The 14,593-nt window shown below is 45.5% G+C and overlaps 1 protein-coding gene across 6 annotated transcripts in view; it reads right to left on the bottom strand.

The window, feature by feature from the left end:
- The window catches only part of TMC7 (transmembrane channel like 7), a 78,732-nt gene that overhangs the window by 2,723 nt on the left and 61,416 nt on the right, over nt 1-14,593 (bottom strand). For 4 of the 6 annotated variants that reach the window (XM_054453672.2, XM_054453675.2, XM_063654564.1 and 1 more), the window contains 4 exons: nt 13,909-14,095; nt 9,411-9,541; nt 4,555-4,710; nt 1,756-1,834 (listed from right to left, as the gene is read on the bottom strand). In XM_054453672.2, the coding sequence (XP_054309647.1) occupies nt 1,756-1,834; nt 4,555-4,710; nt 9,411-9,541; nt 13,909-14,095 (553 nt within the window). Of the gene's footprint in view, nt 1-1,677; nt 1,835-4,554; nt 4,711-9,410; nt 9,542-13,908; nt 14,096-14,593 lie in introns of those variants that run through there. The other 2 variants (XM_054453671.1, XM_054453674.2) reach the window with 2 other exon arrangements.

Below are 14,593 nucleotides of genomic sequence, written 5' to 3'. Positions count from 1 at the left end.
AGCAGAGGTCACATCATTGCACTCCAGCCTGGGCAATAAGAGCGAAATTCCATCTCAAAAAAAGAAAAAAAAAAAATTAGCCAGGCAAGGTGGCGCACACCTAGCTAGTAGTCCCAGCTACTCGGGAGGCTGAGGCAGGAGAATTGCTTGAACCCGGGAGGTGGAGGTTGCAGTGAACTGAGATCACACCACTGCACTCCAGCCTGGGCGACAGAGTGAGACCCTGTCTCAAAGGAAAAAAAAAAAGACTGGCCATCATGGTGAAACCCCTTCTCTACTAAAAATACAAAAGTTATCCGGTTGTGATGGTGGGTGCCTGTAATCCCAGCTACTTGGGAGGCTAAGGCAGGAAAATCGATTGAACCCGGGACTTGGAGGTTGCAGTGAGCTGAAATTGCGGCACTGCACTCCAGACTGGGTGACAGAGCAAGACTCTGTCTCAAAAAAAAAAAAAAAAAAAATCCACAGTAGACTCTTAGAAACCCTTCAGTGGCTTCCCATCCCACTCAGCATAAAACTCTTAACAGAGCCCTCAAGGCACTGTGACTTGATGACTCTGGCTGCTATTACAATATCACCTTGCCTCTTCCCATCACTCACCACCCTGTGGCCACACCGTCCCCTCCCTCCTGTCCCCCTGAAGTGCCTGGCTCATTTCCTCACTGTGCTCTTTGCCTCTTACTCTCATCCTTAAATAGGACCTCAGATAATGGCCTCCTCTCTCTATTATTCAAGTCTCAGCTAGGGTCCAGGCATAGTGGCTCATGCCTGTAATTCCAGCACTTTGGGGAACTGAGAGGGGACGATCACTTGAGCCCAGGAGTTCAAGACCAGCCTGGGCAACATAGGGAGACCTCATGTCTATAAAAAATTAAAAAATTAGCCAGACATGGTGATGCACACCTGTAGTCCCAGCTACTTGGGAGGCTAAGGTGGGAGGATGGCTTGAGCCCAAAAGTTTGAGGCTGCTGTGAGCTATGACCACACAATTGCACTCCAGCCTGGGCAAGAGAGTGAGTCCCCGTCCTGAATAAAAAAATGAAAAAAAATCACCTCCTCAAAGAAGCCTTCTACAGCCGCATCTGCAGTAACTGATAGCCCACTCGTCACTCTCCCTTGTTTTTATTGTCTTCATAAAAGCTATAATTAATCAGTATTTATCTTATTAACTACCCAGTAGTTTTGTCTCTTGTTCACCAAAGTGTCCCAGCACCCAGCACAGTACAAGGCACAGAGTAGGTACTTAATACACATCTTTTTTTATTTTTATTTTTAAGATGGAGTCTCACTGTGTCGCCCACGCTGGAGTGCAATAGCGCAATCTCAGCTCACTGCAACCTCCACCTCCTGAGTTCAAGGGATTCTCCTGCCTCAGCCTCCGAAGTAGCTGGGATTACAGGTGCCCACCACCACGCCCAACTACTTTTTGTATTTTTAGTAGAGACGGGTTTCACCATGTTGGCCAGGCTGGTCTTAAACTCCTGAGCTCAAGTAATCTGCCTGCCTCGGCCTCCCAAAAGTGCTGGGATTACAGGCATGAGCCACCGTATCCCCCTTAATACACATCTTGAAGGAACGGATGAATCAGTGAATTAATGAAGCTGGATGGGGTCGGGCCTCAAGGCAGAGTTTTGGGGAGGTGGTGGTGAGAGAAGGCTGCAGTTATTTCACTCCCTCCTAGGAAAACAGCACTTTCCTTGCGGTGTCCTGGGTAAATGTCCCCAGCCATGACCCTCTGGGGCTATGCTTCCTTACCAGGGATAGCTGCTCTCGGAGCTGGATGACCACCCGTTTGTGTGCTCCAGCTAAGGCGATGAAGTAAAACATGATGAGGCTGCAACACAAGACAGACAGTTCACAAGGGAGTCTGGATCATCCGAAGGCCACTAGAAAAACAACCCAACATATTTTGCCTTGGAACAGTTTTACTTTTGTTAGAAAAGAAGGCTGGGCACAATGGCTCATTTTCATAATCCCAGTGCTTTTCCCAGGCAGAAGGATCACTTAAGGCCAGGAGTTTGAGACCAGCCCAGGTAACATAGTGAGAGCCCCATCTCTAGAAAAATAAAATATGGCCGGGCACGGTGGCTCCTGCCTGTAATCCCAGCACTTTGGGAGGCCGAGGCGGGCGGATCACCTGAGGTCAGGAATTCGAGACCAGCCTGACCAACATGGTGAAACCCCGTCTCTACTAAAAATACAAAAGTTAGCTGGGTGTGGTGGTGAACGCCTATAATCCCAGCTACTCAGGAGGCTGAGACAGGAGAATCCCTTGAACCCAAGAGACAGAGGTTGCAGTGAGCCAAGATCGCATCACTGCACTCCAGCCTGGGAGGCAGAGCAAGCCTCCATCTGAAAACAAAGGAAAAGAAAATGTAAAATTAGCCAGGCATGGTGGCGCGAGCCTGTAGTCCCCAGCTACTCAGGAAGCTGAGGTGGGAGGATTTGACCCCAGAAGTTCAAGGCTGCAGTGAGCTATGATCACACTACCATACTCCAGACTGGGCAACAGAGCCAGACCCTGTCTCTACAAAAAATAAAGAAAACCCTCATCTCTTCCAAGCAGAGGGTATAAAAAACAGCTACTTAAGTTTTTATTTGGCAGTGGCAGCAGAATCTGATTTATGCCTTGCTTTTTACTTTTAATATTAAAATTTGCGGATGTTCCCCTTGTACATACAGAATGACAGAAAGAGAGAGAAGGACATAGTCGAGAAAGTCAGCTGAGCATGTAATTAACAAGTGGATAATCACTGTGGAGCCTCTCTAGCCCATTTCCTCATTTGTAAAATAGGGAAAACATAATAAAACCCAGTGATTGCAAGCTTGGGATAAAATTATTTTATTTATTTTATTTATTTATTTATTTTTGAGATGGAGTTTCGCTCTCTTTGCCCAGGCTTAAGTGCAATGGCGTGATCTCAGCTCACTGCAACCTCTGCCTCTCAAGTTCAAGTAATTCTCCTGCCTCAGCCTCCCAAGTAGCTAGGATTACATGCCTGGCTAATTTTATATATTTTTTAGTAGAGACGGTGTTTCACCATGTTGGTCAGGCTGGTCTCGAACTCCTGACCTCAAGTGATCCACCCGCCTCGGCCTCCCAAAGTACTGGGATTACAGGCGTGAGCCACTATGCCTGGCTGATAATATCATTTTAATTAAAAGCAATCAAATCCAGGTGTAGTGGAAGGTGCCTGGTGCCTGGTGTCCCAGCTACTCAGGAGGCTAAGGAGGGAGGACCACTTAAGCTCAAGACCCGCCTGGGCAACATAGCAAGACACTGTCTCCTAAAAAAAAAAAAAAATCAACAGCTGGCTCCTGTCTTCTGTGTAGCTCTAGATCTGAAATGGGGGTGGTTAAAGTTATTATCTTTGGGGAGAGAGGCAAATGGAATGGAGGGTAAGCTCTCATAAAAACAGAAGGCAACCTCACTGAATGAAGGGAAGGTGGTTTCCTATCCAGTCTCCCCAGATAAGGCTGATGAAATGAGGGCCTAGTAACCAGGAGATCCTGAAATCAGTGACGTCCACAGTATTCCCCTGGAAGTCCCTGAGATACTTAAGTCAGTTCAGAGAAATGCTACCAGGTGGCACTGGCCAGAGCACTGCTGGGGTGAACCCATTAGGGTGAAGCAGCTGGAGCCCTGGATCCTACGAATTCGAGGCTGGCTAGCTGCACAGCTCCCCCAAGTCATTGTATTAATCTCATCAAAGGTATCCTGCCTTTTTACAGGTACATTTCTTTGGGCTCACTTCTTGTATTATGGTGGGGCTTTACTGTAAGAACATCTGCATCACAGAGTAATTACAATGATTTCATGAGTTAGTACATGCAAGGTACAATTAATGCCAGTTATTCATGGCTTATAAGTAGTAGAGCCAGGGTTCAAGGGCATGCTTCTAATCTGATGTTCATCTCTCTGCTCAGAAATCTGTTCCTTGTCAAAGAGCAAGAGATTCTGTAAATAAACAGTAATGTTAATAATCGGCAATATATATTGGCTTTTTATAAGCCAGGCATTGGGCTAAGTGTGATCTTTCTTAATTTGCCCAATGAGCCTCTGAAAGAGTGACTATTATTATGCCTAGTTTATTTATTTATTTATTTGTTTTTGAGACAGGGTCTTATTCTGTCACCCAGGCCAGAGTGCAGTGGTATGATCTTGGCTCACTGCAACCTCAACCTCCCAGGTTCAAGTGATTCTCATGCCTCAGCCACCTGAGTAGCTGGGATTACATGCATGCACCACCATGCCCAGCTAATTTTTGTTACTTATTTATTTATTTTTTTGTAGGGTCGGGGTGTCCCTGTGCTGTCCAGGCTGGTCTCGAACTCCTGGCCTCAAGTGATCTGCCCGCCTCAGCCACCCAAAGTGTTGGGATTACAGGCGTAAGCCACCGCGCCCGGCCTATTATGCCCATTTTAGAGATGGGAAAGTGCAGTTCAAAGAAGCTCAGTAACTTGTCAAGTCTACGGTGACCCCGCCCTGACCGCCGCCATTTCCCAATGGGAGGAGCCCACGTGCCTCAGTGGGTCCTGGTGGTTCTCACTCACCAAATAATCATGAAGAAAGGAACTGCAAAGGCTTCGGACGTGACACCATGGATGAAGGACTGCAGCGAGCTGGGGAAGGTGCTCACCGTCATGGGGATGACCTCCCAGGTGGTGTTGAAGTTGGTGAACGGCCCACAGGCTTTCGAGGAAGGGATGCTGCCAGGACACAGACCAACGGGCTCAGAAGGAGCGTGCAGCACAGGTTGAGTGTCCCACCCCTGCATACCCAGAATGTTTTATTAACAATGGCCTACAGGGAGCCGCCTGACCTCCTGGGACTTCTGGAATGTTTGAGTCGAAAATGCTTACCCTGGCCGGGCGCAGTGGCTAACGAATGTCATCCCAGCACTTTGGGAGGCCAAGGTGGGTGGATCACCTGAGGTCAGGAGTTCGAGACCAGGCTGACCAACGTGGTGAAACCCCATCTCTACTAAAAATACAAAAATTAGCCGGGCATGGTGGTGCATGCCCACCCAGCTACTTGGGAGGCTGAGGCAGGAGAATCACTTGAACCTGGGAGGCGGAGGGTGCAATGAGCAGAGATTGCACCATTGCACTCCAGCCTGGGCAACAAGAGCAAAACTCCATCTCAAAAAAAAAAAAGAAAATGCTTACCCTGAAATTTCATCAAGTCTCTAGACCTAACTTCCAGTTTACAGGAAATTCAGGACAGAAGAGCAAGTTAAATGACAGTGTAAGAAAATAACAAGACAAATCCAAAATGTGGGCATTCTATTCTCCAGTCTCTTAATTTAGAAGTGAGGAAACTGGCCTGGACTCTTCAAAGAATCAGGGATTAAAAGAGACTAAGGAAGGAGAGCATTAGGAAAAGTAGCTAATGTATGCTGGTCTTAATACCTAGGTGATGGGGGTAGGTATAGCAAACCACCATGGCACACATTTACCTAGGTAACAAACCTGCATGTCCTGCACATGTACCCCAGAACTTAAAATTAAAATTTAAGTTAAAAAAAAGAGAGACTAAGGAGATAGAAGAAACAGAAGCAATGGGTCAAACTTGAAAGATCACTATTTTAAAAACAAATCTGTAATCCCAGCACTTTGGGAGGCCAAGGAGGGTGTATCACATGAGGTCAGGAGATGGAGGCCAACCTGGCCAACGTGGTGAAACCACGTCTCTACTAAAAATACAATAATTAGCTGGGCATGGTGGTGGGTGCCTGTAATCCCAGCTACTCGGGAGGCTGAGGCACGAGAGTTGCTTGAACCCAGGAGGTGGAGATTGCAATGAGCCAAGATCAGGCCACTGTACTCCAGCCTGGGCGATAGAGCAAGACTCCATCTTAAAAAAAAAAAAAAAAAAAAAAAAAAACAGCTATACTAAAGACTATTTAGGGACAACTGGAGAAATTTAAAATGGCAGAAATATGATATTAGTATTAAACTTCTTAAGTGTGATATATTATTGTGGAAACACATAAAGGAGAGTGCCATTAGTCTTAGGAGCTGCACACTGAAGTATTTAGCAGTGAAATATTATGATGTCTATAAGTTAATTTCAAATTATTTCCTATCCAAAAAAAAAGTATACATAGAGAAAACAAATCCAGTTGGCCCCCCATATCCAAAGGTTCTTCATCAAATTCAACCAACCTCAGATAAAAATATTTGAAAAATAAAAAATAACAATATGGCCAGGCGTGGTGGCTTGTGCCTATAATCCCAGCACTTTGGGAGGCCGAGGCAGATGGATCACTTGAGGTTGGGAGTTCAAGAGCAGCCTGGCCAATATGGCGAAACCCCGTCTCTACTAAAAATACAAAAATTAGCCAGGTGTAGTGGCGGCACGTGCCTGTAATCCCAGCTACTTGGGAGGATGAGACAGGAGAATCACTTGAACCTGGGAGACGGAGGTTGCAATGAGCCAAGATGGTGATACTGCACTCCAGCCTGGGTGACAGAGTGAGACTCCCTCTCAAAAAAAAAAAAAAAAAAAGCAAATACCATGCTTTAGACAGAGTTACACTCTTGTTGCCCAGGCTAGAGTGGCATTGGTGCAATCTCGGCTCACTGCAACCTCTGCCTCCCGGGTTCAAGTGATTCTCGTGCCTCAGCCTCCGGAATAGCTGGGATTACAGGCGCCCGCCACCACACCCAGCTAATTTTGTATTTTTAGTAGAGACAGGGTTTCTCCATGTTGGTCAGGCTGGTCTTGAACTCCTGACCTCAGGTGATCAGCCCTCCCTGGCCTCCTAAAGTGCTGGGATTACAGGCGTGAGCCACCGCGCCCAGCCTACCATGCCATTTTATAGCAAGGACTTGAGCATCTGAAGATTTTAATATGGTTGGGGGGGAAGATCATGGAACCAGTTCCCCAAAGGTCCTGAGGGAGACTGCATAGTAAAATGTTAGCAATTGGGACATCCAGTTGAAGGGCATATGCGTTTTACTGCTGCTAGTTTTTCAGCTTTTCTGTAGATTTAAACTTTTTCAAAATGAAAAGGAGAGAAAAAAATAAAATAAAATTACAATAGGAAAGCACTAAAATTAAGACCTGGAAAGAACTGACTAAATTCACATCACAAAGGTCTGTGTATAAGACTTTCCATTGCAGCCCTTTATGTAGGGATAAAAATAAATTCCTGGAAACAACCTAAATGTTGTTTAAGGAAATGGATGAACAATTTATGGCCCATTCATCTGATGGAATACTGAAGAACCATTGAGAGAAAAAGAGAGAAAAGTGGCCAGTCACGGTGGCTCGTGCCTGTAATCCCAGCGCTTTGAGAGCTGGAGGTGGGAGGATCACTTGGGCTCAGGAGTTCAAGACCAGCCTGGGCAACATAGCAAGATTGCATCTTTAAAAATAAAAGAAAAAAAAGACAGAAAAGACACAGATTTGAGGAGATGACCATCACTCAGGAAAATTAAGTACTTGAGAAGGAATGAGAAAATGAATTGTCACCATTTTTTAAAATATCTTTTGAATTTTGTGCTATGTGAATGCATTTCCTATTTTAAAAAATCAGGCCGAGCATGGTGGCTCACGCCTGTAATTCCAGCACTTTGGGAGACCGAGGCAGGCAGATCACCTGAGGTTGGGAGTTCGATACCAGCCTGACCAACATGGAGAAACCCTGTCTTTACTAAAAATACAAAATTAGCCAGGCGTGGTGGCGCATGCCTGTAATCCCAGCTACTCTGGAGGCTGAGGCAGGAGAATCGCTTGAACCCGGGAGGCAGAGGTTGCGGTGAGCCGAGATCGCGCCACTGCACTCCAGCCTGGGCAACAAGAGTGAAACTCTGTCTCAAAAAGAAAAAAAATCAAAGCTAAAAATATTTTTGAGAGAAGAAGAGTTTTGTGTGTCCATGGACATGGGAAAGGATACAATATAAAACTAACTGGAAAAAAAAGAAAAACAAAAAAGAAGAATATTAAAATGAAAAAATAATTACCAAACAGGATTATACTATTGTCTCACGTTTTCTTAAAAAATAAATAATTGCTTTTCATAAAGAATTTCTGGAAGTATTCATAAGAAAATGTTCACAGTTGTTACGTAACCTATGGAGAGTGAGAATAAGAGGTGAAGATAAGGAGCAATTTTTTTCTCTTCAATTTACACCCTTCTGTACTGCTTGAATTTTTTATATAACGTATATTACCATAACAATAAACAGCAACAAAACACATACAGAATCAAAGTGTTAAAAAAGAACAAAATCTGGCCAAGCATGGTAGCTCATGTCTGGAATCCAAGCACTTTGGGAGGCCGACATGGGTGGATCATTTGAGATCAGGAGTTCCAGACCAGCCTGGCCAACATGGTGATACCCCGTCTCTACTGAAAATACAAAAATTAGCTGGGTGTGGTGGCAGGTCCCTGTAATCCCAGCTACTTGGGAGGCTGAGGCCGTAGAATTGCTTGAACCTGGGAGGCAGAGGTTGCAGGGAGCCAAGATCACACCACTGCACTCTATCCTGAGCAACAGAGTGAGACCACATCTCATAAAAAAAAAAAACAAAATCTGAGAGAGGGACTCAAAGTTCCAGGCTTTTCCTATTTTTTTGTTTGTTTTTTGTTTTTAATTTGAGACAAGGTCTTGCTATGTTGCCAGTGCTGGTCTCGAACTCCTTGGCTCAAGCAATACCCCCACCTTGGCCTCCCAAAGTGCTGGATTACAGGTGTGAGCCACCGCACCCAGTACAGGCTTTTAATTTAAAGATGAAGAAACAAAATTTGGCCTGATGTGGTGGTTCATGCCTGTAATCCCAACACTTCAGGAGGCTGAAGCAAGAGGATCATTGAACTCAGGAGTTTGAGATCATCCTGGGCAACATAGTGAGCCCTCGTCTCAATAATTAGCCAGGCATGGTGGTGCACACCTGTAGTCTCAAGTTACTCAAGAGGCTGAGGGAAGAAGATCGCTTGAGCCTTGGAAGTCTTGTCAGCCTCTGTGGGTAGAACACCATGAGAAAAGCCAATAAAGGCACGGTGGCTCATGCCTGTAATCCCAGCACTTTGGGAGGCCGAGGCGGGCGGATCACCTGAGGCCAGGAGTTCAAGACCAGCCTGGCCAACATGGCGAAACCCTGTCTCTACTAAAAATATAAAAATCAGCTGGGCATAGTGGAACACACCTGTAGTCCCAGCTACTCAGGAGCCTGTTTGAACCTGGGGAGATGAAGTTTGTAGTCCCAGCTACTCAGGAGAATTATTTGAACCTGGGAGACGGAGAGTGCAGTGAGCCAAGACTGCACCACCGCACTCCAGCATGGTGACAGAGCAAGACTCCATCTCAAAAAAAAAAATGTGATACGATGGACCCTTTTACATAAAAGAGGAACAGGTCAAGAAGCAATGAAATGTTCTAGAAAACAAAGTCGCATTTACCGTGATATGCTGATTGTCAGAGGTATTATTGCCAAACACAGCCCGATCAACAACACCAACAGGAAGAAGAAATTAGAATTGGATGCTCTGAACGGCCTGGGGGAGGGTCTGCAGGTGTAAAGCAGGCTCCACTACAAGGAGAAAAAGAAAGAAAAATTAAGATCGATAAGTACAGCTTCTGTGAGGATAAATAAGCGCATTTCTGCATTACAGTGGGAATGTTAATCACTCCAACCTTTCCAGAGGGTAGTCCAGCAATACAGATCAAAATGAAAAAGGTTTCATCCAAACTGTCGCAAGGACAAAAAACCAAACACCGCATGTTCTCACTCATAGGTGGGAATTGAACAATGAGAACACTTGGACACAGGAAGGGGAACATCACACACCAGGGACCGCTGTGGGGTGGGGGGAGGGAGAAGGGATAGCATTAGGAGATATACCTAATGCTAAATGACGAGTTAATGGGTGCAGCACACCAACATGGCACATGTATACATATGTAACAAACCTGCACATTGTGCACATGTACCCTAAAACTTAAAGTATAATAATAAAATTTTTAAAAAAAGATTTTGGTGGAGAAAACATCCAAAAAAAAAAAAAAAAAAAGGGTTTCATCCAGACTCCAAACTTTGGAGAATTCATGCTGATGAAATAGAAGGGGAAATGGGCCAAAACACAGGCATGTGGATGTTTAACGCTACAGTCATTGATAACACGGAATAACTGCAAGCAACCTAAATAGCTATCAGTGGGGGTTCATGGCTGCGTGAGACATCTCACATCTGTAATTCCAGCACTTTGGGAGGTCAGGGCGGGAGGATCACTTGAGACCAGGACTTTGAGGCTGCAGTGAGCTATGATCATGCCATTGCATTCCAGCTTGGGCAACAGAGAGAGACCCTGTCTCAAAAAGAAAAGTGGAGGTGGGGAGCAGGAGTTCATTAGGTTATAGTTAAAGGTTAAAGTACATCTATATAGAATGAAATACCATACAGTTCTAAAGAAGGATGAGGCCAGGTGTGGTGGCTCACGCCTGTAATCCCAGCACTTTGGGAGGCGTAGGTGGGTGGATCACTTGAGGCCAGGAGTTCGAGACCAGCCTGGCCAACATGGTGAAACCCCATCTCTATAAGAAAACCCTGTCTCTACAAAAATTAGACAGCCATGGTGGTGTGCACCTGTATTCCCAGCTACTTGGGAGGCTGGGGTGGGAGGATGGATTGAGCCCATGAGGTTGAGGCTGTAGTGAGCTGTATCATGCTATTATGCCACTGCCCTTAGTCTGGGTGACAGAGTGAGACCCCATCTCAAAAAAGAAAAAAGAAGGATGAGAGACAGCTTTACATCCCCATGTGGCACTGTGAAAATGGTAGATTTCAAAACTCTGTACAAGATGAATTCATTTAGGTTTTTTGTTTTTTTGGTTTTTTTTTTTTGTCGCCCAGGCTGGAGTACAGTGGCGCGATCTCGGCTCACTGCAAACTCCACCTCCCAGGTTCATGCCATTCTCCTGCCTCAGCCTCCCGAGTAGCAGGCACTACAGGCACCCGCCACCACGCCCGGCTAATTTTTTGTATTTTTAGTAGAGATGGGGTTTCACCCTGTTAGCCAGGATGGTCTCAATCTCCTGACCTCGTGATCTGCCCACTTCGGCCTCCCAAAGTGCTGGGATTACAGGCATGAGCCACCGTGACCGGCCATTTAAGTTTTTTTAAGTATGTATTCTTTATAGGGATTTAAACATGTATAACTGTATCTACAATAATATACACCAAATTAAGAGTTCCTTTATTTGAAGTTTTTTACAAGCACATATATTTTTTCCTACATGTTAAAAATAAGTATTTCCATTGAGGGAAAAAAGACTTGAAGGAAATATCAAATGGGGAGTAAGAAGGGATATAATGGTAACAGGCATGAAATTTCTCAATAGTTTAAAAAGCTGTGTTACTACGCAGGGACATAAGCTCTTCTGAATTCAGCAGGAGCCGGAACATCTTGTGAGCCAGAGGACACTGAGTACCGAGGATAATTGGCACCCAGCCTCGGGGCAGCCGGCGGGACATGCCTGGTGTGAGTGACCGAAGTAAGGCCTGGTGCCCCCCATGACCCAACCCATCACCCCACACTGTCTTTACTATGCTACACACTGCGAAGCCACGGGCTAATCAGTATTTTCTGGAAAGGGAAAAAAAAGTTCCTGTGAGCTTTCTCACGTCCATCTCTCCTTTGATGATTTCAGCCAACTTGTGTTTTCAAATGAAAGCATCAGAACATTCTTCAAAAGCCAAAACATCCAGGTAGAAAGGTTGGCCCAATTCAAGGCTTTGCTTACTGGGTTATGAGCTTAGGCTCTGGAGTGAAATAAACCTGGATTCAAATCCAAGGGGTCACTTAAAAGCTGTGTGACCTTGGACCAGTTTCTCTGAACTTTAGCTTCCTAATTTATAAAATATGGCACTTTGGCCGGGCGCAGTGGCTCACACCTGTAATCCCAGCACTTTGGGAGGCCAAAGTGGGCAGATCACTTGAGGCCAGGAGTTGGAGACCAGCCTGGCCAACATGGTGAAACCCTGTCTCTACTAAAAATACAAAAATTAGCTGGGCACAGTAGCGCGTGCCTGTAATCCCAGCTACTCAAGAGGCTGAGGCACAAGAATCGCTTGAACCCGGGAGGTAGAGGGTGCAGTGAGCTGAGATCACGCCACAGCACTCCAACTTGGAGTGAGACCCTGTCTCAAACACATTTTTCTTAAATAAAATATAATTTAGTACTTTGTCAAACAGTGGGTGTAATCACTGCATGATAATTTGTGTAAAATAATGGCAGAGTGGGGACACATGGCATTATTATCTGCTATTATTACTAACACTATTATTATTATTAACACTATTATTATGATTTTCAATTTTGAATCTGCAGGGCCTGGCATAATAGGTAATCAATAAATGTTGGGCTTGTTAACAGAGGGACAATAAATGTTGTCCTTGTTCTGGAAGAAGGGACAGAAGTTACTGTATACATATATGCATTATTTAAATGTTTAATATTGTATTGCCTCTATAATAAAGAAAAAAGAGGCTGGACACAGTGGCTCTTGCCTATAATCTCAGCACTTTGGGAGGCCGAGCTGGGCAGATCACCTGAGGTCGGGAGTTCGAGACCAGCCTGACCAACATGGAGAAATCCTGTCTCTAATAAAAATACAAAATTAACCGGGCATGGTGGCGCATGCCTGTAATCCCAGCTACTCAGAAGGCTGAGGCAGGAGAGTCGCTTGAACCCGGGAGGTGGAGGTTGCCGTGAGCCAAGATCATGCCATTGCACTCCAACCTGGGCAACAAGAGCTAAACTCCGTCTCAAAAAATAAAAGAAAGAAAGAAAAAAGAGGTTAATAAGCCCGGATGAGCCAGTCATCTGCAAGGCCACATCCCTCATTAGCACTTAGTTCTGGCGCAATGGACTGTGAACCGCCCAAGGTCTTACACAAATCATTGAGACCCAAAGATAAATGCACTGGTCCAGGCGGGGTGGCTCACACCTGCAATTCCAGCACTTTGTGGGGCTGAAGTAGAAGGACTACTTGAGCCTAGGAGTTCAAGACCAGCCTAGGCAACATGGCAAGACCTCCATCTCTAATTTAAAAAAAAAAAAAAAAAATCAAGAAAACAAACATAAAAAAATGCATTGGCTCCAAAATGCAACAGAAAATTACAAAATACATCTGGCCTTAACAAAACAATTCTTAACAAAACTCTCAAAATTATAAAAACATAAAAATTCTCAAGAGTAGGCCGGGCGTGGTGGCTCACGCCTGTAATCCCAGCACTTTGGGAGGCCGAGGCGGGTGGATCACGAGGTCAGGAGTTCAAGACCAGCCCGGCCAAGATGGTGAAACCCAGTTTCTATTAAAAGTACAAAAATTACAGCGTGCCTGTAATCCCAGCTACTCAGGAGGCTGAGGCAGGAGAATCACTTGAACCTGGGGGGTAGAGGTTGCAGTGAGCCGAGATCGCGCCACCGCACTCCAGCCTGGGCAACAGACGAGACTCCGTCTCAAAAAAAAAAAAACCCATCAAGCATCTTTTTCAGCCAGGCATGGTGGCTCACGCCTGTAATCCCAGCACTTTAGGAGGCTGAGGTGGGCGGATCACGAGGTCACAAGTTCAAGACCAGCCTGGCCAAGATGGTGAAACCCCATCTCTACTAAAAACACAAAAATTAGCCAGGCACAGTGGCAGGCTCCTGTAGTCCCAGCTACTCAGGAGGCTGGGGCAGAAGAATCACTTGAACTCGGGAGGAGGAGGTTGCAGTGAGCCGAGATCACACCACTGCACTGCAGCCTGGGTGACAGAGTAAGACTCCATCTCAAAAAAAAGGATGTAATTTTGATACGTCTCATGGGATATGAGGTGAGCTCCAGACATATTGCTGCCCTGGAAGGTCGAAAATGGCCCAGCATATGAGCCCCCATTCCCACCAGCTCCTTACCTCTTTCACATAGAAGATGATAATGAATTTCAGGGTTGCAATTGCAGGGAGAAGGGGTGAGAAAAAGGCTCCAATCCAACAGATGGTTTGCCCATAAACTATCCCCAGGACGTTATCAGGAATGGCAAACTCCTGCTGCCCCCAGCACTGAATCAGCTTCCAAGAGGAACAGTAGGTCACCAGGAGCCTGGAAACAGACAATTCTCATTTGGGCTACTGGTGTCTGCCAAGGCCACAGAACCATATCACAAAGATCAGGACTATTTCCATGCACATTTCTCATGGACACCGGTTAGTCAAATGTCTTAAAGATGCAGAATATAATGAACTCTGGAATCATTAAGATCAGGTTCCAAGTCTCAGATCTACAGTTCAGCACTCAAATTGATACAACCCTTGACTTCTTCTGTTTGTTTGTTTGTTTGTTTGTTTGTTTGAGACAAGGTCTCACTCTGTTACCCAGTCTGGAGTGTAGTGGTGCAATCATAGCTCACTGTACCTTCGACCTCCAAGGCTCAAGTGATCCTCCTGCCTCAGCCTCCCAAGTGGCTGAGACTATATGTGCATGCTTGGCTAATTGGCTAATTTTTGTTTTTTGTAAGGACAGGGTCTCACTATTTTGCCCAGGCTGGTCTCAAACTCCTGGCCTGAAGTGATCCTCCTATCTTGGCCTCCCCAGTGCTAG

Source organism: Pongo pygmaeus, chromosome 18 (assembly GCF_028885625.2).
Source record: "Pongo pygmaeus isolate AG05252 chromosome 18, NHGRI_mPonPyg2-v2.0_pri, whole genome shotgun sequence".
Classification (NCBI taxonomy): Eukaryota; Metazoa; Chordata; class Mammalia; order Primates; family Hominidae; genus Pongo; species Pongo pygmaeus.
This window is presented reverse-complemented; position numbering and strand designations above follow the sequence as displayed.